The 27945-nt window shown below is 35.1% G+C and overlaps 2 protein-coding genes across 4 annotated transcripts in view; one reads left to right on the forward strand and one right to left on the reverse strand.

The window, feature by feature from the left end:
* The window catches only part of LOC134851724 (fizzy-related protein homolog), a 213096-nt gene that overhangs the window by 99458 nt on the left and 85693 nt on the right, over positions 1-27945 (reverse strand). The gene's annotated exons all lie outside the window — the stretch shown is intronic.
* The window catches only part of LOC134851808 (dipeptidyl aminopeptidase-like protein 6), a 113885-nt gene that overhangs the window by 26327 nt on the left and 59613 nt on the right, over positions 1-27945 (forward strand). For all 3 annotated transcript variants that reach the window (XM_063868046.1, XM_063868048.1, XM_063868047.1), the window contains exons 2-4: positions 3142-3448; positions 9497-9536; positions 9870-10114. In XM_063868046.1, coding sequence (XP_063724116.1) covers positions 3296-3448; positions 9497-9536; positions 9870-10114 — 438 coding nt within the window. In that variant the 5' untranslated portion in view covers positions 3142-3295. The remainder of the gene's footprint in view (positions 1-3141; positions 3449-9496; positions 9537-9869; positions 10115-27945) is intronic.

A 27945-nucleotide genomic window follows, 5' to 3' on the forward strand; every position in this document is an offset into this window, starting at 1 on the left:
TTTAGAAAAAACGTCAAAAGCTTTGCTTCATTGCTGGAATTTGCTTGTATCCAAGTTTGAATTAGAAGACCAGGCAGTTTTTAATCCTGTTATTAACCTTTCAAGCCAGCTACAGTAGAGAGGGATATTAGACAAGAGTCTGCAACTTGACTTCCCGCAGTGAGGTTCCATGGATAGAAATCGATTTTAATCTATTTTTGTCGTCAAAACGGTTGGCGTTATAATCGATTATAATTACAATTTGAGACCACGCAATCAGTTATAGTCCATTGTTTTTGGATAAAAAATCAATGGATTATAAACTATCTACTTTTTTCCAAATCAATTGCAAAGTTTTCAGCTTTTTCTGCATTACTCACAGCCTACTCGTTTTCTAAACCTACTCACATTTGGTTAAATTTTGCAAAAACCATATTTTTGCACCTACCCTCACCAAACCCCTCCCACCCCCATCCCCAAACCCCCCTCCCCCCACCACTTAGCCCGCTGCCTACCCTCACTCCAACTTACCCTCCCCCTCCCCCTCTCCTACACCCGACGTAAAGAGCTCTGAGATTAGAGATTTTTTAAAATGTATGGTGCATTTTAGGGGTAGGGGCACGCATAGGTATTTTTCACGTTTTTTTACGGTAAATTTTTACGGTATGATGGAAATTAGTGCGAATTTTTTGGGGGGAGGGGACACAGAAAGAAAAAAAATACAGTTTTTTGCTGTAGCCAAAAGTAAAACACAAAAAGGGGAGTGCAACGGTCAAATTTTGAAGATTTGACTTTAAGGTTTTGGAAATTCCAGGCTCTTTTTAAAAAATATGTATTATAATCCAATATAATCTATTATAATCTATTTTAATCCATCAGTATCGATTGTGATGGATTTAATTGATATCTACTTTATTTGTTTTATAATCGTTTATTGAAGATTTAAAATTTTAACGTTGCACTCCCGTTTTTGTGTTTTACTTTTGGCTACAGCAAAAAACTGTATTTTTTTTCTATTTGTGTCCCCTCCCCCAAACATCAAATTCAACAAAACTTAAATGACAAACAAAAAAATTTAGTGCTGGAGAAGATAGCCGAAAAGCATATGAAATGCGTGCTGAGAGACTAACCTTACATAAACTTAACCCTTTTAATTACTCAAACAAAGAAAAATGAATTATCTAAAAGCAAAATTTTCTTCTTCAAAAAAGCGTTCAATTTGATGTTCTAGTTTGATGTTGATTTTTTTGGATTAATTATATGAACTAGGAGGCAAAAATTCCTGGTGGGTATAATTTTGACTCCTAATGTCAAAATTCAAGTTTTTTTCCAAAATCGATAAAGTTTTTGAGGAAGAAGTTTCAGTAAAAATAACAATTTTCCATCATAAAAACTAAGTTTGCAATGTTTTCGCAATAGATACAAATTTGCAATAGATAACGTTAGTCACAAAATACTCAAGCTTCAGTGGGAATCAAGGGAGTTGTTACACTTAACTGAAATTTTGATGCTATTGAGAAGAAAAACTTCAAAATGTCAGTTAACTTTATGACATGGATGGGGGCTGGGTCTACTCATGTTTTTAGATAAATGAATGACTACCTTTTTTTTATTTTGCTAACAATAATCGTGATTGACGTGCTTTCAAAAAATTCTTTTTGGCTTAATTTATATTGATTGAGCGCAAATATTTCGAAAACTTATTTTTACAGTTTAATTTATATTTTTTGGGTGAATAAATAAAAATTGATGCATTCTCATTAGCTGAAGCAGGTAATGAGAAACCTGCTGGTGATCTTTCTATATTTTTCGCTAAGTTATTTCAACCGCGTCCAGACAATTCGGCCACAGACAATTCAGCCGATTTGAAATTCAGACAATTCAGCCAAAATTATGCAGACAATTCAGCCAATAATTGTGACCGCCGCTGTCGCGCCAACGTGTAGCGAGCTTGCCAACATAGGATAGGACTCTATACGAAATTTAGAGCCGGTTATCGCCGCAAAGCGGCAACGCGCGCGTAGCGCGCCCACCGGCGACCTTAAACCGAGAAATAACTCCAATTCCAATTTTTTTCTTCCGAATCTAGCGTTTTGTAAAACTAGCTGAATTGTCTCAGGCTGAATTGTCTGTATATTTCTGGCTGAATTGTCTGAATTTGAAATTGGCTGAATTGTCTTTGGCCGAATTGTCTCTACATCAGTTGAATAAATTATTTTTTGTCTCTAAGTTAAATGAGCGTAATTTGGATGCTAAAATTATGCTGTTGGATCTTTCTTGTATGGTGTTTTCCAAATGAGCGTATTTTGTAAGGTGTTAAATCTTTCTTGTTTCTACTAATCTTTAAATTCCTGTCTGGTTTTTTAATTTCTGAAATTAACTTTTTCTTCTTCATTTTCTCTTTTTTCTTCTTCTTCCTTTTTTTCTTCTTTTTCTTCTTCTTTTTCCTCTTCTTCTTCTTCTTCTTCTTCTTTTTCTTCTTCTTCTTCTTCTTCTTTAAGAAAAACTACAATCAATTTTGATAAAATTTCGGGTTATATATTTTTTTTGCCGTAAGTTTTCCAAATTTGAGATGTGAGTGCTTCAATTTTAAGGTTTTTTGTCAAGTTTTTTTTTCACGCATATTTTAAGATATGAACAATGCTTAAAATTTCAGCCTGAATTGACTCAAAGGTGCTCTGAAGCTCTCAAATAATTGTTCAAATTGAAATGAGGCAAAGTAATCCCCGTATTTTTTCCTATCAGATGCAAAATTTACTACTTGGTACTTCATATTGGATAAAGGGAGAGGGGTGGTACTAAAAACCCCGTTTTTTACCTTATTCACTTCGATATAATATTATTTTAAAACAAGTAAATACTAACTTAAAAAGCAGATAGAATAGTCCGATTATATTGTTTGAAAAACAGTCTTACTACTCTCAAAACTTATAAAAGCATTAGCTGCAGACCAAATTCAGCATTATTTCTTAAATCTCAACGAGGGGTTCGAAATTGATTGGAGCAACAGTTGACATTTTAGTGCGGTGGACTATAGTCCTGCTTTTGAACAATCGGGTCCTTTTATTTTCCCCTCTTGCAGCTCCTAACCAAAACCCGCACCCCTTCGCAAACGGGGAGGGGGATTTAACCTAGAGAATCATTTAATAACTTCTTTTTTAGAAAGCCCCTTTCAAACTAACTCCAATCAGATAGAGACTATGGTGTAACCGTCAAACAAAAAGATCGACTATCCAAGACTACACCTACGATCATTGTTGTTATTGAGTGAGAGTTAATCTGAGAAAGAAAGAACTTACAGTCTCCCCCTTGTGTGATGGCGTTTGTGAGTGGAATAGGTGGGTCGGGGAGCACTGATTCGTCCACCTTCTCCCTCTCCTCCGCAAGACCCACTTCGAACCGGGAGAGGAGACAGTCATTGGTGGCTCTTAGGAGACACTCCGAAGTCATGATTGCAGCTGCCGCTCAGGTGAGATTTTTCTGAATAAAAAATTATTCAGCCTGTATTTAAAAGTTCTGTCACTAATAGTTAGTTAAAAACTCAAAAATAAAAAAAACATGAAAAAAAGGGAAAAAACCGGGCACAACTACTCCGTTAACTTCTTCGAAAGCCATGACAATAATTCCCATCAACTTCTTCGAAAGCCATGACAATAATTAAGCATTAAAAATTAGAAAGGTTTTCAGAAAAAGATTTACAGGGTGCCCGGGTTAAAATTGCAGAGCTAATCAGCTCTGTCAGGTGTTGACCAAAAACTTCTAGCCATATAATTTCCACAAATAAAAACTTCTAACCATATAATACCATTTTTACTGAAGTTTGTATAGAAACTCTATGTTCAGCCTTTTTGGATACATAAAAATTGTCTGACAAGTAGTTTTCGGACCTGAAAATAGCATTTTTCTATAAATGGAAATCAATTATTGTTCGAGTTTCGTTTTACAGTTACGGTTTGGTCTCAGAACATTATAACCAAAAGTTTTCTCACCTAAGAGGACCCATGGGTTGCGTGGCGAAAGTCTCACAGATTAACTACAAGCAGAAACCTTCCTTCAAAGTTGAGGTTTTAATTTTTGCACAAAATTATAACAAAAAAAAAGTAATTTTTGCATACAACAGGAAATACTACTGTAAAAATTTCAGTGGTGAAAAAAAAAGACCTGTTTATTTTTAATTTCAAGTGTATCTTACCATATAACAACAAAAAATCGACTCTGTTCAACACAACAAAAATCCTATTTGCATAGATTTTTTTTGAAAATGTTTGTGTGAGCATAGAAGTCTTTTTGTGACTACAAAATAGAACTAAACAATTTTTTCATCAGTTTTGAATCTTTTATATGGAGAAATATCTTTTATACAGGGAAAGATTTCAATACGTGGAACGGAAAGCACTTTTTTGAAAAGCAAAATCGACTGAATTAACAAAAATTTATGTTAATCTCATTTAAAATCTCCAAAAACATTATTAAGCGTGTTTTCTAAAACTTTTTTCATAGGAGTTGATTTTTCCATAAAAGTTTCATGTTCTTGAATGGAAATTGTATGAGAAGCTTTTTTAAAGCAAAACAAAAGTATTCATTTCTTATAACGAGAAAGCTTTAGTGTCATCCAGAACCCGAAAAACTATATATAAACAAAGTCGGTCAAAAATTTTTGTAAATTGTGAAAGCCGTTTGGCAAGCATTTTTCCATAGATTAAATGGTAATATAGGTTAATATATAAGAAGCATTTTTGCATGTATTTTATCACTTTTCATATTATAACAGCAGTATTTTGGAATTCAGAACTGTAGCCTAGATGAAACTTAGTCAAATCTGAGAAATCCGTAGTGATCATCAATTTTTAACCGTAATTTTTCATCAATATTTCAGAGAAAATTCATAACTGTTACGACCATTTGAAAAATGTTGAGGGATTTTGTATTCGGGTAAATTTTAGTTTTTTTTATTATTTTTTTTTGCTCAAAATCACAAATAATCATCAGAAAGGGTCGAGTGATATACGATATTAAAAACTTCTCAGTTGTGTTTCGAACGAATGTTGAGAAAAATTTTTTGGTTTTCGGTCTTCGAGATAATAAGTGAGCGTGCAGGCTTATAATATCCTAAGTAAGCTTAATTTAAGTCGTGAAAACCTAATTTTATTCGAATTAAGTTTAATTTTGGAAAATTTATAGAGCCATTTTGGGAATCAAAATATTCAAAAATTTGAAAAATTAATGCGCAAAAATAGAGAACTTTTTTCTAAGCATACTTTTGATTTTTTACCACTTTGTTTCGTTTTTCTAGTAATTTTTCTGCCCAAATTGTTTTCCAATTGCCTTCATATACAATGACTGTCGATTATGCCTAAATTCTGTTTTTTGATCAGATCTTTTTTGTCACACCACGCAGTGTAAAAACGACACTCATTCGAATTTTTTTTAAATTTTTGTCGGAATATTCTAAGGTAATTTGCACAGTAACCAGCTATCCTTGTTAGTTTTTGCTTGTTATCAACCGGCTATCCTTGTTAGTTTTTGCTCTATATTATATAATCAAGATAGTATACAAAAACTAATCAAGATTATATAATATAGAGGAAATAAGCGTATTGGGAAATTGTAGACCAAAATTCAAATTTTGGCAGAAAACTTTCTAAACATATAATTACGTTTTATTTTTCACAGATTTTGCCTTGACCACCGATAATGATAATCAAAACAGCACTGTTACAATACTGAATCAATATTGTTGCAGTACTGAAAAGTTCAACTCTGAATAATTGTCTAGTCAGAGTTAAAGTTTCATCGAGAGTCTGGTGTATTGCGTATTTTTAAGGAACCTTACTTTAGAAGTACTGATTTAAAGTACAAGACCTTTCCGCGAGGAAACAATGACTAGTGATGTATGATGATTGGCAAGCTTTGGCAGCGCAAGTTTAAATAAGACTGCTCGTATATCAGTAAAACCCTGAATGTTCCGACTGCACTTAGGGCCAATTGAAAACATTTTTTGGTTGAATAGTTGACCAAATAAATGAGAACAAAGAGGATTTTTGTTCTTCAGTTTATCTCTCCATACGCAATTTAAAATACTAAGGGTGTGTTTAGCGTCTCGAATTGTGATAATATGATTAAATTGCTGGCCTCAATTCAGTTTGGAACGCAATTGTTTACTTGTTATGCGTGTTATATGTACGCAATATATCGCACTTTAAATATACCCAATTGGCCAAATTAGCATTTTTAGCATAACTTAACAAAAACTGATTACAGGTGATATTTCTTTCTAAATTTGAGCTTTCGATAACAAAATCTCTCAGATGTTATAGAAATATTTGTCAAAAACGCTTAACAAGTCGAAAATTACAATTGATTATAGTGTGACATTAAAAAAAAGTTACGGAAATGATAATCGATTAGAAAATTCAAAATTGCAACTGCGCTGTAAACTATTTCGATATTGAACAGCCAATTAAGATTGAATTTCATACTTTTTTCTTAATCGCAGCCTTTTTCTCATGGATTTAACAGATAGCAAACAACGTAGATAAAACTATATAAGTGTTTTGTTTTTTTTGGGCACTAATATTATTGAAAATCAGAACCCCGAAAGTTTTGAGACGCTCTGTCTTGGTTTATTCTGAAGACTGAATTTATCACAAAACAAAACTCTTTAATAGATTTTTTCAATCAGGTTACATGATTGCCAAATTGTTACACGTACGTTAAGAGTGGACTGAAATTAATATGTTTACTGCTTTTGAAAAATATAAAAAAAGAATGAGGTGAAAATTAAACAAAAATTTTTTAAAATCGAGTTTTTTTGCAATTCATTAATATCTAAACACATAATCGAAATAGTATAATGTGAAAAAGAAGGCTTCAAAATTCAAACAAACAAAAAAAATGAAGGAAAACATTTTTCAACGAAAAATGTGAGCCGTTTTTACAGTTAAATGACAGCTGGGACAAAACTTTTTCAAACAAGTTTGCAAGTAAGATAATTATTGGGCAAGAACTAAAACGAATTTTGAGAAAAAATATTTCAAAAAATAAAAAAAAACCTAATTAATTCTACGACTAAAAAACAACTATTCATAGCAACTGTTTAACAGTGAATCTTGCAAGCTAAATTATACTAAAATTTGGATGCAGTAAATTTAGAAAGTTCGCTCATTGCTGAGCAGAGTCAACAGCTGCTTTTTAGAGAGAGGACAACGGCCGAACCATGCGGTCATTTCACTGGTGCATCATTACAACCCGTGTCTAACTAAAATGTCAGCCTTATTATGGCAAAAAAAATCTGGTTGCGGTAATAAACGGTTTCAATTTTTAGTAGTTGGTAGTAGCTTAAGAGTTAACCAGGGTGATAATCATCGCCCGCTCAGAGTAAAAATGCGTTTGCATTTGCTAAGTCAAGCTCGGTCAGTGACAAGTTATTCATGATCAAGTCTGTAGGTTGATGAATCGGCGCTAAAAATCCCAGATCCAAATTACACCGAATCATCTTTGGATCAGCGCTTACTTCTGTTTTTTTTTCTTCAGAACAGTGCCCAAAAAACCAAAAGGGGGTCGATTACTGTCTGTAGCTGTCTAACTATATACACTTCCTTTTTAGGCTTGGCGGTTTCTATATTCCACAATGCGTATTATATACCATTATATTCCAAACAATTATATTTCAATTAAAAATTTTCGCTGTTACATATTGAGCATGAAAAAAAAAGATTTTTTTGCTGATTTTTTTGCTGATTTTTGCTGATTTTTTACTGATTTTTTGCTGATTTTTTTTTCTTTGGTGAAAATATCGAGTTGTTAATAATCCTAAGCTGCAGGTCTCCATGATTTATCTCTGATTCAGTGCTGTTAATTAAACTATCATGGGCTACCACTTAATCAAGAAAATTATCGCTGCAATATCAACCCGGGAAAAGTTTTTAGCTGAATTAGTCTCTGCAAAAGTTTGCGGAAGGTAAAGTTTCGATGCAATCTTTTTTCATAAAAACAGAGAAACAAGTCAAATTCATAATCAAACCAGTTCAAACTATTAAGACTTTCCGGATAAAGTAATTTCGAAAAAGCCAAAACCCCCAGGGACAAGAAAGTAGAACCAAGTCGAATTCATAATCCAAAGTAGCTGACACAAAGCCATTTTACTGCCCCTTTCAGACTTTCATTCAACAGCAGATTAGTCGAGCGTCCTGTGTTTCCGGTTCCCAATTACATTTCTGTTTCGAAGGAATCCCTCGTGTACGAAAGACCGAATGCCCGAAGTTTATAATTTATACTAGCAATCTGATTCAATATTTAAAAACTCGAAGAAAAAATGCGCGAGAATCATTTAGTTTTGGGCTGTTAAAAACATTAGTTGATTGAAACTTTTTGGGAATTCGGTCTTTCAGTCATGATATTAGCCCCCCCCCGCCCCATTTACTGAAGCTAGAGATAAGATAACTCTAAATTCCTCGGTTAACTGCGCAATGGGGGGCCTGGCTTATTGACTAAAGCAATCAGAATGTTTTCATTATTCGAGATAAATTGGGAATCTCTGTTTGCATTTAATCAAGCTTTAGGCTGACTTAAGTTGCATATGGACACGTTTGGTTGTCTGGTTCAAAGAAAATAACTTATAACTTGGACTAAATTTGAAAGTAGCAGAAAAAGCCATATTTGCTAGCTCCTCGATAAAACCGTATTTTTTTCTGAAAACCAGCGACGAAAATTTCCTCATAATTAGGGCTTTCATTTTTGATAAATATTATCCTTAGTGCAGAAGAATTTTTCGTTTTCATTTTTTAAAGCTTAGATATAATTCCCAAGTCGAAATTTACTCAATGAATGGCGTTTTTGATAGCACAACTATTGACCGTAGGTCCATTTTTGAACTAAATAAACACCAATATGACTTCTAATCAAAAGTGGAATCAGATAATACCATTGAGTTCCTAGCGATAAAACCTTTTGTTCACGTGCGATCCTATTAATAACCATATAAATACCTATTTACGCCCAAATTTGAAGCTTATTAAGGTTTTGACTCTAAATTTAACAAAGTTGTGTACCCATTTACAGCAGAAGATAAATTCCAGTTCAGTTAACTTAGATTATTTCAGTTAGAGGGAAAATAATTGGCAAAATTGTACCCCAACTTTGATTTCGTTTGAAGAGTGATTTAGAATTATAGTTGCGACTACTCACAAAACAGTATTTTTCTTCTTGTAAACCTTAGCCGACCATAAAACTATTCGCGTTTCCTTGCTCGTACCTATTTTTTTGACAGTATTTATCTGGGATTCTGTTGTAAACTGAAATTGAAAAGAACTATAGGTTTAGTCTAGACATAATGCTGAAAGATCGTACAACTTCCAGTGGTTCGGCTAGTCAAGCAAAACATAAGGCTCTCGCCGGATCTAAGGATTCCAGACGACGCCCAGGCGCATCCCAGGTTTCAACTGGAAACACCCCCCTTTACTCCCCAAATCCAGACCTGTCCAATTTATCACCACGAGAAACTCTCATGTTTTTTCAGCAACAACAGCGACGATCTATCTCAATGCACGCTCGAGGAGGTATATGCACGCCAGCGCCAGCGGCAACTTGCACGACAAAAAAATTTAAAATGCAACACAAAATATTAGCCCAAAAACTTTGACGGCTAATTTGACCGGCATGAAAAGCTCAAATTTTGGGCTTGTTTTTTGACGTCAAATTCACAAAAAAAAACATTGATATATTTGAATTATTTTTTCCCTGAAAATTTTCAGAAAACTTATGTTTTGATATAGCTATCGATGCATTTGTACGCGTTTTTGATTTTTGCTCTTAAAGATATTAAAAAAATTTAAAAAGGCATACTTTAAAATAAAAATCAAATGTTTGGATCACGTTGTCGCGTTGGCAAGGAGTCACGTCGAGTCAAGAAGCCGACTTGGACTATGGTCGTCGTAGTATCCTTCTTGAATCCATAGATGAATCGGAATTTAAAAGACGGGAGTCGGTAGTTCCGACAAGGAGTCCGTCACTGAAGCGGAAGTCACTGACAGCGGTTCTCGAGACGGACCCGAAAGCTGCCGATGCGTTCGCGTTGTCGAGTAGCGGTGATAAGAAGTTCGACATGCTCAAAGCAGAGTACTTGGACCTTCTAGAGGTTAGTGTTCAAGTTAACTATCATAAATTTGTAGAACTTAATGCGCGCGACTGATATAATTTTTTGTTCCAACCACAGAATGCAAAAAGTAATTTTTGCATTCCGTCGCCTGTTTTTTTTCAAGCGGTTGAGAAATCACAAATAAACATTAGATAGATCGGAGGGGGTTATTAAATTGGAACCTTTTCAGTCGTGATCCATACTGGAGTAAGAAAGTACCAGAAATAATTGCAGTAACTATTAATGAAAACTGATGCTTTAATTCAATGCCTTCCCCTCTCACAATTCTCCTTTCCGCATATGAAGGCTCATGTAGCAGGGTTTTAGCAAAAAAGGCAAATATTTCAGTATCCTACAAGAAACTTGTAAGTTTTTTGTAGGATTCTGCTTAGGAGAACAAAGCTTCTGTGCCAAGCCCCGGAATTCAAAATATTGCAGAGTTTTTTGAAGATTCTGCAATCTTATAGTTGTCTAGAAACTTCACTGATAGTTTAAGGATATATTCAATTCGTGGAAACCGAATTAAATTCAAACATTTCTGTTTTTTTTTATTACTTAATGATAATTAGGTTAGTTATTGGTAGAAAAAACGGGTCATTAACACAGACAGCATTTTGTCTACGTTTTTACTAATATTACTAAAGACATCGTGAGAAAATTTTCAAGACATTGTTGGTTGTGCACTCGTGCTAACTCCACAAATATCTCTCGTTGTGAGTGAAAACTATGTTGTACCAATTATCAGTTGCATATTTTGCGAAATATCTAATAGAAGACATCAGAAGCTGCAGAAAATGCTTTAAATACCAGCAAAACAAGACTACTGCCCTGAAAGTTCTGACTGCCATTGAACGTCTATAGAGTAATGATAGGTTAAGAAAATGTTGCAATTTTTTGTAAACATATGGTAAAGTTTTTTAAAACATTTTTTTGTTGTTGAAACACATCACCCCACACACTATTTAAAGTTTAGAGTGACGTATTTAGTATCTAGTACCGTGTATGGTAGAAAAATTAACATACCTCAGAACATATTGGAACAATTTCTTATCCTCTTGTGTGTTAACTGCACTAAGTTTATCTTGCGTTAATTATCTCAATATTGCCAGTCTTTCAAACTCCAAACCTTCAAAACTTTGTGAGAAAAAATCGAGATCACAGGCTTTTAAAAAAAATTCACAAAATTAATAGCATTCAGATAAAACATCTATTAAGAATTCCGTCAAATTTTTTGCAGAAAAAACCATCCCGAGTCCAAATAATTTATCTTTTTCTTTGAAAGTCCAAAAATCAAGTAAGTTGAAACAAGACTGTCAGTATATCAGGAAAACGCCTGAGTTTTCTGACTACCCCTTAAAGCTGAAAAAATGCTGCCTTTCTTTCATCCCCCTTCAGGCTATGTACAAAAAAATAGATGTATTTAGCTCATGTAGCGTATTTTTCAAACCAAATTATTGGTGTCAATTCAGGATTGATCTGTCTTCATTATCTGGATTGATCTGTTTCCATGAAGCGATAATTCGTAACAGGCGATAACTTGTAACAAGCGACAATTCGTTAAAAAAATTTAAGAGGCAAACACTAATTTATGCGCATTATTCCTCTCGTTCTGAAAGTCGACATACCAATTCCTTTGTTACGAATTGTCGCCTTTTACAAAATGTCGCTTGTTACGAATTGTCGCCTTTTACAAAATGTCGCTTGTTACGAATTGTCGCCTTTTACAAAATGTCGCTTGTTAAGAATTGTCGCCTGTTACGATTTTTTGCCCTACCATTCGTTTTGCCGCTTAAAACAAAACATCTTGCGCGTTAATTATTACAAAGTGGCCCAGCTAGCAATTTTCCAAACCCCATAACGTTCCAAATTCTCCCATAAAATAGATCAACGGTAAATATGTATTTTTTTATATGGAGCAGAAAACAACAATATCTTTCAGATGGTATAGAAAATTTGCCAAAAACGCAACAATAAAAAGTAAAAACAAAAACTGAGGAAAAAACTACCACAAACATAAACACTTCGTCACTCTCTTTAAGGATCGGAGCAACAAGACTGCTAGTGAATCGAGGCAAGGTCTTGAATATTCCGACAGCCACTCAGAAATGAACGATGATTTGAGTTATAATATGTTGATTCAAAACGGTTTGTTCAATCAAGAGAAGCTTTTAAACCAAGATAATTTACAAATTCAAAAAATCAAACAGCGTATAGTAAAGAAACTTATTGAGTCAAATAGACCACATCAACTAAAACATTACTATAGATTTTTATACTGATATAAGTACTTGGCGCTATATTTATATCTACATATTTAACCAATTGGTATATTTATATAATCTATAGAGATCTGTTCTAATACGTTACTACGTAAAACTAAAACTCATTATGTTTTAGTTTCTATGAGTTCTGATTCTCACATGCTTCGAGGTCAGTTCAACAAACCGAAAACAGATTCTCACATAACAATCTGAATTTAAGTTAGACACTAAATCTTATTTCAGACTTCATTTAGAATCTCAAATCATCTCACACTTTCCGTGGGTATAACATGGCGCAGCCAGCAGTTACGAAGAACCCATTAGGAATTTCACCATTTTGGCAAAAAGCCTCGGCGGACCCACCTATAGAGTGGGAGAAATGGAACCAGCAATTATTTCTGGGAATCATTGCAAAAGATGGTATAGATTTATCGAAACTACTTCGAGATCCTCCTGCAATCAGACGACCTCAAGAACCGGGATATGAACTTCCCATTGATGGGGAAACTAATGTTCAGATTCGTGACCGCAATCTGCGGAACCAAGAAAAAAAGGTGACATGGGAAAACCAATGTGCACACTTAGATAACTTAGGCCCCAGGGTGGACGGCATCCCATGGGACGAAGCGGACATAAAGTGTAGAAGTTACATCTACATGTGTTTGGGAGCTGAAGGCCAACGAAGAGTATCACAATATTACCCAGATCTTAGAATTCAAGAGGTTACCACCAGGAATTTTTGGGACCGTCTGAAACGTCTATTTGTAAAAGAACGAAATGTCACCTTCGATAGATATGAGGCGTTTACTCGTAAACAAGAAAAACAGAATCACTGGAACAGTACCACTGTGGCCTCACGGAGTTGGTGGTAAAAGGGAATTTCAAATGCGTGAATTGTAATGATGGAAGACATGAAACAGAAATCATCAGAGAGCTTTTCACCGCAAATATGTCCAACGACGAAGTGCAAAAGGACCTTCTGGCGGAAACAAAGACACCTGAGCAAGCTTTAGATTACGCAATTCGACGGGAAAAGAGTTTAAAAAACCAAATATTGATTCAAAAACAGGGATCGGCACCGAACGCGCCAATAACGACGTTGAAATCGGAACCAGTTGGTTTCATAGCAAAAAGGAACAACAACAATAACAACCGCTATCCATCAAGGGGAGGACGGCAGCGTCAACAATCACAACAACAGCGTGGTTATGCTCAGCGACAGCCAACGGACCAAAAACAACAATGTTTCAAATGCGGTAACCCTTTTGGGCCAGGACACCTGTAACAATGTCCTGCGAAGGATAAAATATTCAACAAGTGCTCGAAAAGAGGACACTACGCACGCTTATGCAAATCATCCGAAGTCAACGCCATCCAAGAGGATCAAGCAGCAGAACAGATATCCCAAAATACAGACGTAGCCGCATATGTAAACTATATGCAAGCGGGTGATTTGATTCCAGGATGGGAACTCATACATCCAGACGATTCAACTACGAACTCAATTCGTTTCGAAAGCAAAACGGTCAACCAAATTGACGAATTCCATCTCAAAGGACACCAAGTGTTTATAGCAGGCGTCGAATCGCCAACATCTTTCATCAATCAACGAACAGCGAATCTGATAGTATCAACAGTAAAATCAGCGAGACAAGTTCAAACAACCGAAACCGATGAGGCGAACAGAATGGTCTGCTATAATGGATACAAAATCCCATCATTCGGAAGAGTGGTAACACCTATTGAATCCGGAGGATGGACTCTCGACACAGCTTCACTGATCGTGGTGGACGATAAAAGAGCGAATATCTTAGGCAGAAACCTTCTACCACAAATAGGAATTCAACTGAAGCAAACACCAGCTGGTAAGTCGATTAACGCAATTTCCGAGGATACAAATTGCTCAGACCAAAAAATAACCAACTATGTGAAAACATCGTATCCTGGTTTATGTACAAGGATCGGTCGAGCACGTAACCATATGGTGCATACAACATTCCTAAAGGAATTTAAAGCATTGCAACAAAAAGGTAGAAGAATCCCTATACACATTCAGGAAAAAGTGGAACAAGAAGTTCGCTACCTCATAGATCAGGGGCATATCGTTAAATTGGAGAATTGTAGTTATCAACAATTTATCAGCCCTATGATCATTACAGTCAAGAAAGATCAATCGATAAAATTGGCTATGGATTCGAAACAAATTAATAAGATGATACAGAAGAACAAGTATCAAATGCCAAACAGTGATGTATTACTCGATAATGTCGCTCAATCAGCGCAGCAGGGCCACAATAAGCCAGGTTCCACATTATTTTCGACAATAGATCTTCGATATGCGTACAGCCAGTTAAAACTAGATGAAGTAACGCGACAACAATGTAATTTTAGCATTATCGGGGTTCAGGCTACAGGAACATATCAGTTTCAAACGGGCTTTTATGGTCTAACTGACATGCCTGCAGAATTTCAGAAGGCCATTGATCTAACACTCAATAATGAAAGGGATACATTTGCATTTTTGGATGATATCTTAATTATATCCCACGGTACAAGAGATGATCATATTGACAAGCTCAAACGCATCCCTAGAAAAAAGTAAATTTGGGTGTAAACAAGTAGAGTGGTTGGGATACGTTATTGATGAATATAGTACAGTCCCAATGCAGAGAAAAACAGACGCAATAGTACAACTAAACCATCCAAAAACATTCAAGCAATTAAAATGTTTTATGGGCTCCATTTATCATATAAACAAATTTATCCCAAATCTAGCGCAATTATGCACTCCACTCCGGCCGTTGCTTTCAAACGACAACAAATACCATTTTAAATGGGATAACACTCACGAACCAGCTTTTCAAAATATTCTAGACGCTGTTCGCAATATAACCAAAAATTGCCATTTTGTAAGTGGCCGAGAAACACGCGTGGTTTGCGACGCTAGTCGGGACGGTATCGGATGTGCCTTGAAACAAGAGACTCCGGACGGATGGGCAACAATTTCGTATGCCTCAAGATTCCTAAATTCTTGCGAAAACAAATACTCGGTAAATGAATTGGAATTGCTCGCGGTAGTATGGGCAATAGAGCATTTTAAATACTACTTATATGGTAGAAAATTTACTTTAATTACCGACCATCAAGCCTTAGTTAGCGCTTTACAATGCAACAAAAACAACAAAACTTATCAAAGTAGGTTAACCAGATGGATAGATCGCTTACTACCATTTGACTTTGATATAAAACATCTCGCGGGTAGTAAAATGGGTCTAATTGATTACATTTCCAGGCACCCAGTAGGAAAACCCCAACCGCCCGCATACTGGGATGAACAATTTGTAGTTGCTTTAATTGACGATTTCATTGCGTGCCTAGAATTTCAGGATAGCGCAAGTTTAAATCTAGCGTTGAATTCCAATCCGTACGGAACGTTTAGCACGCACAAGTTCGACCGGAACCAAAACGGTTCTCATTCAGCTTCATTTGAAACAGCTAACGCGTTCAATTTGAATAGTCACAAGCCAACGTTCAGTCGATCAGAAAATTGCATTCAATCAAAAATTCCAAACTTTGAACCGAAAATTTCCGAAAAGAAAGTTAACCATCACGCAACCATGAACCGTCAAATATCCCACTCGGCATCTGGAATGTCATTGCCGCCGTTCCAGCTGATATTCAGAAAGTGTCACAAAGGAGCCCAAACTACGATTTCCTTCCAACCAAAAAAAACATCTCGTCATTTGACACTTATAAGCAACTGCACAAAGACCTGAACTTCAGCGACACGTCACATCAAGTAATACCATCAGAAGATAGTGTGACATTTCAACCAATCCCTGTAAACCAAGGATGCCAAACGGACAGAGAGGAGGACACCCAAACATGTTCAGCCACAGCGGTCACAGAGGAAGAAGATGTACATATGTATCGGCGTCAACTTCGAAACGTGTTCGACAGTTTCTTTCTGGCTGCAGCAACCAAGAAAGACAGATCGCTCAGCCCACTGCTCAATATGATTAAAGGTCAGAAATGGGACACCATTAAATCTTGCTACGGACCCTACTTCTACAATGTCCGGCACAGGCTCTCAGTACGAGATGGCATCCTCTTGTACGACGATCGCGCAGTGATCCCAAAACAACTCCGCCAAACACTGGTCGACGCACTGCATTTAACACACCCTGGGCAAGGTGGAATGCTGGAAGCAGCGTGTAACATATGGTACCCTTACCTCCACAGAGACATCGTTGCCACTGCTCAAAACTGCAAAGAGTGCAGACAAAAAGGTAAAAACCTAAAGGTTATATCGGGGCATTCTCATTTCACGTCTTTAGATGCGGTCGTTGAACCAAACGAAAAAATCCAATTGGATTTTGCGGGGCCACTACCCGAAGAAAATGATAAAGATGTCTACATTCTGGTAGAGGTCGATCGCTTCTCCCGTTTCCCCTCAGCAAAGGTTGTAACAAATAATAAGGCGGATACCATTATTCGTTTTATGCAAACCCACATAGTCAACCATGGGGTACCACGAAACATAAGGTGTGATCAGGCACAAGGAATCCGAGCTAAAAAATTTATGCTGTACTGCCAGGTTAAAAACATAAAACTTATCTTTGCACCAGTCGACGATCACCGATCCATTGGTATGGTAGAACGACTAATAAGAACACTAAAATCAAGACTTTCGGTAATGAAAATTGATAATCGTAACATACCATAAAAACTTGCTTCAGACGTGGCTGAGCTTATCAAAACACCAAGAATAACACCTAACGCAACAACGAAAATAACCCCATTCGAAGCGCATTTTGGTAGAAAACCAAACACGCCGCTAAGCAATATAGCCACATCTCCAAAATCGTCAAACCTATCATGGGAAAACATCAAACTTGCTTGTTTAGACCAAAAGCTTCTGACCAAACCCGCGTTAACCGCAGAAGTCATGTGGAATAGAGACGTGAACAGCGAGGACGAGCTGGATATCAATTATCGACAAAAACAACTGGAACCACAACAAGTGCCACACGACATGCCATCCTCATCGAAATCCACAACCGTCAACAACCCCACGGTGGCCGCCGAACCTGTAACCCCATCGGGGAAAAGGAAAGCAACCACTCCAGCCGAGAAACCGCATAGATTAAGCGATTGGGACAGTAGTGACGAAGAGTTCGACCGTCAATTATTGGCTCGATTCCCTATAGGTGCGCACTTACCTTTAACTAATACCGCCTACGATCTTATCAAACAAAAACAAAAATTTTTGAACGAAAAAACCGGCAAGAACATTGAAAGAACAAGAACTAGAATACCTATTCGAACTTTAACAGCACAAGACAGACAAAAAATGGAAAGGGCACCAATAGTTTTTCTTAAAGACCGTTTTAAAGGTCCACAGTCGACCATTAACCCAAAAAAAAGGACAGAAAATCGATCAAGTGACCAGGAAATCAGGCACTATCGCCAGAAAAATCGAACAACCAGGTGTGTTTTTGGGCACAATTTAAGATTTTGGACAACGGCTCAAATATTAACTACTCACCACACACCGCTTTGGTTCGGGAAGATGGTAAACAGCCACGGGTTATAAGACACGATGGTCTCGCTTTCGTACCGGATCCACGGGTCTATGGAAAAAGTCGCCCAGCAGCCCTTAAAGACTTTGTGGCTTATAAACATTTACCTCGAGCCAAACCTCGTGTTTTAGCAAAAAGTCCTAAACTGGATAGAGTGAAGCAAACCACCAAGCAGGGGGAACAAAACAGAACGAAATCTCAAGTCAGCCCGAAAAAGCCACCTCCCAAAAATCTGGAACAAATTCTCTCGCAATCCAAAAATAGACGTGCACTGGGACATGACGGCCTATTCAAAAGGGTCCTTAACAAGACAAGGGCGAACACGGCTAATCAGGACACTGCAGTAATACCAAAACCAACTGGTAAACAAAACCCAATAAACAAACTGAAGAAAAGCAGACCCAAAAATGCCGACTTAGAGTTCGAATGCGATACATCAAATTCGCTGTCAGATACGGATCTTACTCGAAAAACGCCTTCCCCCAAAAAGCCAGCCCCTAAAAAACTAGACACCAAGAAAACGCCCGAAGACTTCGATCAACAATGCCGCCGATCAATGAGGAATAGGACCAGTGCGTTGGCCGGAAAACTAGGAAATGCTATTCCAATCAGCACTATCGAAGCACAAGACAGGGACATTCGAAATGTGGTATGTCAGGTCGAGGTAATACCTACTCCTTCAAACACAAACAGCGCACAAAATCAAATAGCCGTCACACCACATCAAAGTCAACAAGAAGTGATCTCCTTATCATCCTCTATAGAATGTGTGGAAATCCAATTGGAATCCGACACACCGGAAAATATCCGGGCACGCAGCGCACAGAGGGAGGATGTTCACTTGTCTACAACAGAAAAGGGAAAATCAGAGTCTAAATTGCAAACGTCTTCTCACCAAAGGGCAATAAGTACTCGATACGTTCTTGACAGACCCCCACAGGCCAATACCCCGGACGCAACCTTCATAAAGAACTTCGATTCAGCAATGAAGCTCTTAAAGGAGATCTCACCCATCAGGAATTCGATGACTTTTCGAAGCGAAAAAGAGGACAGTTCAACCAATTCTGATAACAAAACACTGCCAACACCCAACACGCCAAGTCAGGAAACAAAATCAGCCGGGGACAAAGCCATCAAGAAAAAGTAATTTTCCTTCTAAAAAAGGGGAAATGATATACAGCGTATAGTAAAGAAACTTATTGAGTCAAATAGACCACATCAACGAAAACATAACTATAGATTATTATACTGATATAAGTACTTGGCGCTATATTTATATCTACATATTTAACCAATTGGTATATTTATATAATCTATAGAGATCTGTTCTAATACTTTATTATGTAAAACTAAAACTCATTATGTACTACTTTCTATGAGTTCTGATTCTCACATGCTTCGAGGTCAGTTCAACAAACCGAAAACAGATTCTCACATAACAATCTGAATTTAAGTTAGACACTAAATCTTATTTCAGACTTCATTTAGAATCTCAAATCATCTCACACTTTCCGTGGGTATAACAAAGGGGCTGGAAAAAACTCACTCTATCAATTGTCTTGTAAATAAATCGAAAAGTAAGTTATACTTATTTTTAGATTACAGCCTAAGATTTTTGTTAGCATCTGTTGCGTGGGTCTCTTGATCTTGACATGTTAATTTCAGTTTCCAATTTTTGTTTTCTGAAAAAAACAGCGTCGTCTTAAAACTAGTTCGTCTAAATGCCCTAGCCACTAATTTTGATTTTTTGTAAGTTTTTCTTCAATAGAAATTTATGAACCTAACATTTTTATCAAGGCAAACCTGGAGCGATATTTAAAGTAACACCTTGAGATAAATATTGCTTTTTCCTGTTTTTTATCCAAATATTTTGAAATCCGATAAAAGATGGAAACAAGACAATCAGGCTGATCAATTAGAAACATCTTAGTCTGTTTCCTTAGTCGGGAAAAATCGGGAAGTAGCTTGATACTAAATTACACTCCTATAACAGGATGTACTTCCCGTTTCTTCTTCAATTTTCCCCAGAAGTAGAATTAATTTGGCATTAAATTACCATTTTGCAAGGCTAGCTCATCTTTCATTTTAAGTGCAACGCCAAGGGCATTTTTATCAAATTGAAAAAAAAACACGCTTTTCCCAATTAGCATAAGATGAAAGCTTCAATTAAAACTAACCAGTTATTTATCTGAATGAAAACTTTGTTTAGGTCTGACAGTAGTTGTTTCTTCACAATTGTTGATTGGAAATTTTACTTCGAAGATTCGAAAATTTTACTTCCTAGATTCGTAAAAACTTCTGTGATTAGTAAGTTTCCTTATTTTTCAATCCGGAAATGTTAGTTCAAATAAACATTGCAATAAACAATTGATTTGATAACTTAAACTTTTCACATTTCGTTCACATGAAAAATTCCCTCGTTGTAATAAAAACTTCTTTAGAATTTATGAATACCGGCATATTTTTGAACTCAAAGCATCTTTTTGGAAGCTGTTTCATTTGGGACTTACAGTGCTGATTCAGTATATCCGGACAAAACGTACAAAACTTGATATTTAAAACTCGATGTTCTCAAATTGGTTAGACTTTAGGTGAAAAACGATAAATACAGAACTTAAAATTGGTTTACGTAGCAAAAAGTAGACATGCCATAAAGTAGACACGTCGCAGGCCAATCAGAATAGCGAAAAAGAAAATACTTTGTACGTTTGTTTTTTTATCTCGACTGTCTATCGACTGGCTTACGACTTGTGTACTTTATGACACTCGATTGTGATTAGCTCACGGCCTGTCTACTTTATGACATGTCTTATTTGACCGCTCACCTTATACTTTGGTTTTTTTTCTGGTATGCGGCTCAAATTCGTCAAAATGTTTATTGAGCTTCTGTTGTTAATGAAAGTTTTGATTTTTGTTTGATGTTACTAGTTAATAATTTCAATAAATCAGATTCGAGAATTATGACTCAAATTTCAGAATGAAAAAGATCAATTCTGGGCCGTATAACAGACAAGACTCAAAGAATTTTAACAGAATTATCATGGAATAAATTGTTTTGCGAAATAAAGGTTTTGCAAAATTAGGCCACACATCGAATATTTGACACGATTAGAATATTTTTAACAAAAATTGACCATTGGTTAGCTTCTTTATTTAATAATAAATTAGCCAAATCTATCAAGTCAATTAGTAACAAAATTATATCAAATTGAGCTGTTTACATAGGCCTACAAACTTTAACAAGGATATTATCTTCAAAACTTGTCCATAACGTGTAAAAAGTAATTTTAAAATAATTATACACGTTTTAAAATGTTGTAGACTATGTAAGTGGTTCACTTTGACATAAATTGGTCTGTAGTCGACTCGGTAGTCTAAACATAATTTTTGTTGAGTACAAAAACGTAAAAAATCCGTTTTTGTGGAAAACAACTTGGGCTTGAATTCCGCGAGACAAATTGCACTTTATTAATTCTGCTAAATTTCTAGGCAAATTTTGTCTTAATAATTCTTTATCTAAAAACAACCCTATTCCAGAACAAGGCAAAATTTTGCGTTGTATCCTGATAGTTTAAATCACACTGTAATCAGTTTTCAAAATAATACATTTCCCCAGGAAACCTAAACTTTTTCACAGTTTTTCTTCAAAATACTTAAAAAAAATACAAAAGTTAAAATTTGTTCCGACTGTGTAAAAAAGTGGAAAATTGATAGGATTGCCTTTGCTTCAGGTTCAGACATTTTTTGAAAAATTTTATGTTGTTGCACTCTGACTTGATTTTAGTCTTAGTTTCATTATAAATTTATTTTACCGTTTAAATTATCTTTTTTTAATTATCCTTGCCTGAAGTCTTCTGTTAATTGCTATTCCTGCATCTAAGAATAGTGAAAAAAAACGAATTATAGTAAATTTTTGTGCTCTAAACTATTATTTATCAATTCCAATCTTGCACTCGGACAACGAAATGGAATAGAAAATTGATTATAACCCCTTGTTTTTATCAAATTTAAAATTGTTTTTAATCCATTCAAAAATTCTAAAAAAAAAGAGGATTATTATAAGATTTTTTTTGTACAACCAAGTGCAGGGCCTACTCGATTTCTGTACTCAAATTTTTTCAAAATCAAAAAGCAAAACGATAACCTCTGCTAAATTTCTAGGCAAGTTTTGTCTTAATAATTCCAAAGAGACCTATTCAAACATTCAACAGAGTTACAGATCCAAACATTTGAATCAACACCTCCCACTCTCTTCTGAACTAACGCCCCCCCCCTCCCCCTACTTGAACCAACCCCACCTGAAAAACCATCTCCCACTTAAACAATCCGCTTTACATGAAACAACACTCTCACTTGAACCCACCCCCCCCCCCCCCTCTTCCACATAAACAACTATATTTTAGAACGTAGAAAACACTATAAGTGCGCTGAAATTTGCATATCAATAATCGATTCTAATTGATTTGCAATGGATTTTAATTCTTTCTTAAATAAAAGCAAATAAGTCCATATTTAGATGAGTATAATCGATTTTTTTTTTCATTTTTATAGACACTGACAATAAAATACAATTTCAATCCGTTTTTCTCCATGGAACTCCAGTGCGGGTTGTTCTTTAATCTTTTTGAGAGGAGACGATATATCTTTTAAACTACTTTTTTGGTAATATTTCTATGCCTAGGTGCTTTATAATGTTTGGATACCTAAGCGCTGCAAAAAATATTTGAAATGGACGTGTCAAATTTTCACATGAGTACAATGTTATAAAAATAAGCGAGCTGTGAAGTTTGTTTCGATAATTTTTGTTCCAATTTTTCAGAAAAAGTGAGCAATATTTATTTTAGAATGCCTGTCTCAACTCAAAGGTTTTGAAAATACTTCGCTGAGAATCACAAATGAGTTCGTTTTTTGCTGCTTCAATCGCGTATATATTTGGTCCTACTCTATGTTTCACTCAATTTTGTAATTTGTAGAGCAGTTAGTCTGTTAGTATTAGAACAAAGCCTTGAAAATCTGGAAATAAAACTTTCTTTTTATAGATTATCTTTGTTTGAATTTAAAAAATGCAAAGGCAAAACAGACAATACATAAATTTCGAGAGGTTTTTTGACGTCTATGGATTTGGCATCAGTACCCGGACCGAGTTCCGCGACTCATGCTGCGACCGAATTGAGTCGCCAAACTGGAAGTTTTGCGAAGAAAACTCCATACTTCTGGAAGGACCTTGAGTCGCGCAAATTTTTGGTCGAATCGGCCGTAGTTAAGGTCGAAACAAAATCAAAACCAGTTTTGGTCGTTTCCGCCGAAATATAAACTGGATCCTTCGACCCGCAATGAGTCACAATTGTCACAACATACCTTTTTTTGGGTCGCACAAAAGAGCAACATATTTTTTGAGTCGCGCAAAGTCGCATAAAAATTGCAGCATATCATTTTGAGTCGCAATGGTTGCAGCATACCTAATTTGGATCTCATTGATCGCAAGATACCCATTTTGAGTCGCAATGGTCGCAACAAAAGTCCCCAGCCTCGACCCGGAAATATTTCATGTTATATTTAGTAATTAGTTTTGAAATTATATAATGAGAAAGTCCAAGAGATCTTCATACTAAGTGCGTTCGCTCTTTCTTTTTTTTAACGATTGCGAAGCTTTTTTTAAAAAACAAAGGAAAGCTAAATGAAAGAGAGATAGTGAAAGTTGATTTAAACTCATTTCGATTGATAATTACAATCTGAAGAGCAGGAAACATCATCTGACCCAAGCACTCCTCAGTGAAAGGTTACTAAACCGCCTGCGCAATAGCTGACTTAAAAGTTTATCCAAAAAGGTAACAACTGTAAAACAGTATGCCAGTAACGTTTCTTTTATACCAATCGAGGCGAAGTGAAATTTTGTTTAAACGTGCGCCATAAAAAATCTGACAAAAGTTTTATCAAACTGTAAGCTTAATACTTTTTTGAGGTATTATTTTTTGTTCCGACTGCACTGTAATTGCTCTGGAATAGTTTTCGGTAAAATTTTTTTTGAGAAAACCATTATCTTTGGACAAGATCGAATATCAAGTGTCAAAAGTTAGTCGTATGAAAATAAAACGACCGATTACCTAGCCTCAATTCAATTTGTACGATTTTAATGTGCGTGATAATTAACCACGCATGAATAATTTGAGTTACGCTTTCAGCATTACCGCATCCAGTTTCAAGCGGTAATAATTAATTATATTATGATTTTAGTACCTGTCTTCAGTAGCGGATTTAAAGGGGCAAGGGGGGTCGGACGCCCCTCCCTCAGGGATTTGACCACTGTCAACTCAATGGGTCATCACTTTTTACTATTTTGAGATACCAATTTTTGGCTGACTCACCCTAAATTTTTTCTAAAGGCCCTTGCCTGTCGATTTTTTGGTCAAATCCGCCCTTGCCTGTCTTACTGAAATTTTTAAAAAAATCAATTTTAACTAATCAATAATCGATTTTGATCTCTGTTTTTGAAATCAAATTATAATCATTTATAAAAAAAACTGAATCGACTATATTTAATTTTTAAGCAATTTTTCTATTCAATTATAATCAATTATAATTGAATATAAACGATTATTTTGATCCCAATTTCTAATTCACAGATAAAATCATTGAGATCGATTATAATCGATTATAACACTTTTTGTCTGCCCATTTGTCTTCGATTTTGCCTCTGAATTGTTTACAATTTATGCTTTTTGTTGATTTTTGTTTACGTTGAAATTGAAAAAATTGTTTTAAAAGTTTTCAAATTATTTCAATTTTATAACTTTTTATTTTTCCCTTAAAGTTATTTGACGATGCAGAATTTTAGTTATTGAAACGTCAAAATATCAGCTCATTGCTTTAGGTTTATGGTTTATTCCGAAGTTTTGCTAGGAACATTTTCACCGACCGCGGGAACCTTTAAACTAATGTGAAAGGATCTCAATGAAACCAAAGTGTGAAAAGAAATCTTGATTTCAGAGATTTTCTTACAGAAAAAAATAGCCTTAGTTGATTGTATAAGATTAAAATCTCTTGGTAATTATCATGATTATAATCGATTAAAAATCTGTTAAACATCTAATTTTGGTAAGTATAATCAATTATAATTGTCAAAAAAATAAACATAAAATTTCGTTATAATCAATTACTTACGATACTTACCAAACAATTACTTGCCAAACTTGGATGCGGATTATGAATAAAATATTCAAAGCGCGCATAAAATAGTCTAGAATTTGGCCAAAATGTCTACTTTCAAACTGTCAGATTCTTGCAAAAAATGATTGGAGATAAAAATATCTTTTTTTAACATTTTTATTTAGGGAATCGACATATTCAATTGGGTACAAAATTGTTTTTTTTTTAAGAAATAGTTTGATTGCCGAAATTTGACTGAACAAAAAAAGCCCCATCAAGCAGAATAATTCCGCTTTCTTCCGTTTTCAATAGATATTTTTTGGTATGTTCTTGAACTTCTCTCAAAAATTGTCTGCACTTAAAAAGTATGGGAAGTCTATGCATTGACAAATACTGCCAATTTAAAAAATCGTTTTTGTTTTTAAAATTGTTCTCTAAGAAAATTCCTGTTGATATCTTTTTTGCCGACTGATAAAAATTACTTCAATTTTTTTTTACCAATTCCGCTCGAAACAACTTGAAAACGCATCGTTTACGAGTGAACTGATCAATTTTCAAATCAGCCACGCATTTCTTCAACATTCAGGTTCGAGTATTTTTGTTTCTGATTTGTGTAACGCGTAGTAATTTAGGTTAAATGAAAAAAAAATATCACTAATTTAGACCATTCAAAAAAATCAAATCGGTTGAAATGAGTGCGTATAGACGCACAAAAAAAATAGTTCCAATTATCATTTATTTTATTTCATGATTTTTGACTTTTAGTAATTGTGATTGTTCTCACTGTACCTTGTTTTCAGTTGGTAAAAAAAATGATGAGCTACATAGCTACATGAGGTTTGCATTTACCTATTAATACTTATATTTAGATGCACATCAGAAAAACGCTTAGCATGATGAGAAAAAATCATCAATTGACTTTAATGAAAACTTTCTATCTCTACTAAATAAAGGTTGTTTTCGACAACTTTTTCCAACTCGAGTAGTTGGTATAAATTTGGTCTGATTACTAAATCTAAACGAGATTTTCTGTTCAAAATTGGAAAATTGAAAGTTTGCTGTTTTTTCATAAAAAGCATACTTACATCACGAAAATTGAAATTGTGAAACTTTTTTGTCAATTGGTTTGTGAACCAAAAACTGGACTGTTCGTTTACAAGGCAAAGCCCTGATATTCCGACTGCGCTCTTCAATCCATATCGAATAGTTTTTGGAAAGAGAAAATATTCAAAAACTATAAATTTTGGACATTATCAATCACAGATCAACTGTGAAAATTGGAGTCGTACTAAATTAAGACGACCGATAAAATAGCTTCAATTCAATTTGGGACAACTTTAGTGCGTAAAATGCCGCCGTGCATAAATAATTCGCGTTACGTTTTCAGCAGCATGAAGAAAATCTTCAAAGCGCTCATAAAATAGCTCAGAGCATTGCCAAATTGACTTTGCAAACTCCTGTAACTTTGCAAAAATTGAATGATCAAAGGTAGAATGTCTTTTTAAATTTGAATTCAGGGAGACGATATACTTAATGGGGTATAAAAAAAACTTTGTTGAAAACTCTTTATTCCATCGCCGAAAAATGACCGAATGAAAAAACATCACACCAAGCATAATTAATCCGATTTCTTTGAAAGTCAAAACAACAAGACTGTTCGCGTCAAAACAAAGCCTTGAATCCTTGATTGACCTGATTGCCGTTTACAGTTGATAAAAACGGTTTTCGTTTCAAAATTTTGTTTAAAAAATGTGCAATGAAAGGAGAAGTTTCAATTTTCGATTTTTTTTATGTTCAGATTTTTCCCAGCTTTATGTTCAGCTTCAGATCAATTTAAATTGATTTTATTTGCTACTTACGCCTTAATAGGAAAAAAAATATCGCGCGTTAATTATCTCAATTTTGAGTGGTGGTCAAAGTTGTCACACTTTCAGTTCGCAATAACTTAAGAGCTAATGGTCGCTTTTTTGTCTCCAGCAATCGAATTTAGACCAAAAACGACTGTTTTCTTCCAACATAAACAAGACTGCAGACATCAGGATGAAGCTTTGATAGTTCCGACTGCTCGCTAACGCTTTTGATGTAGTTTTAACAAACAAAAAATGAAAAGGAAACATCAGTTTGTTTTGAAGATCGTTCCAAACACTAGCAATGTCCCAAAAAGAACAAAGCATCAAAGCTATTTACGCATTCTCAAGTCAAAACAGGGTTTCTTCACCGCATACGCAATAAAGTTGAATCGAAAATAATTGTTAATAATTGGCAAACTTGGAAACGCTTAAACTCTCATATAAATTTTTATAACAAGCAAAAATTTTTTACATCAAGAAATCAAACCACTGTTACAAAATGTTATGTTTAGTTGAAGAAATAATTTAGAGTAATTATATCCAACTTCTAGACTAGAAAATGTTTTCTCTCTAATTTTTTTCTTGCATGACACAAACGGCAGGACGCAAATACGCATGTTACAAAATTACACTATTTCCAAGAGTGCAATTGCTATATCAAAATTTAATTGCTCAAGTTTGATAATTTGAACAAAGTGCTCTTTGTCAAAAATTTATTAGTTAGAAAACAAAATTTTTGTCCTCAGAATAAATCAATTGATTTTAAACAAAAATGAAATTTTAAGCAATATTGATTATTGTCAGGTTAATTTCTTCATCAGTACAGATATCACATGCTAATAGGCACACAGGCTTTTTGCTACGCTCACGCTCCTTATGTTGTATTCCCAATAAAATTTTCAAAAAACCAAGTTTGGTATAGGCGTTGTTTTTGATACATTAATTTTGTCCTTTTGAATAAAATTTTGATGAAAAACGTTTCCAATTGGTTA

This window comes from Symsagittifera roscoffensis, chromosome 7 (genome assembly GCF_963678635.1).
Source record: "Symsagittifera roscoffensis chromosome 7, txSymRosc1.1, whole genome shotgun sequence".
In the NCBI taxonomy this organism is placed as follows: Eukaryota; Metazoa; Xenacoelomorpha; order Acoela; family Convolutidae; genus Symsagittifera; species Symsagittifera roscoffensis.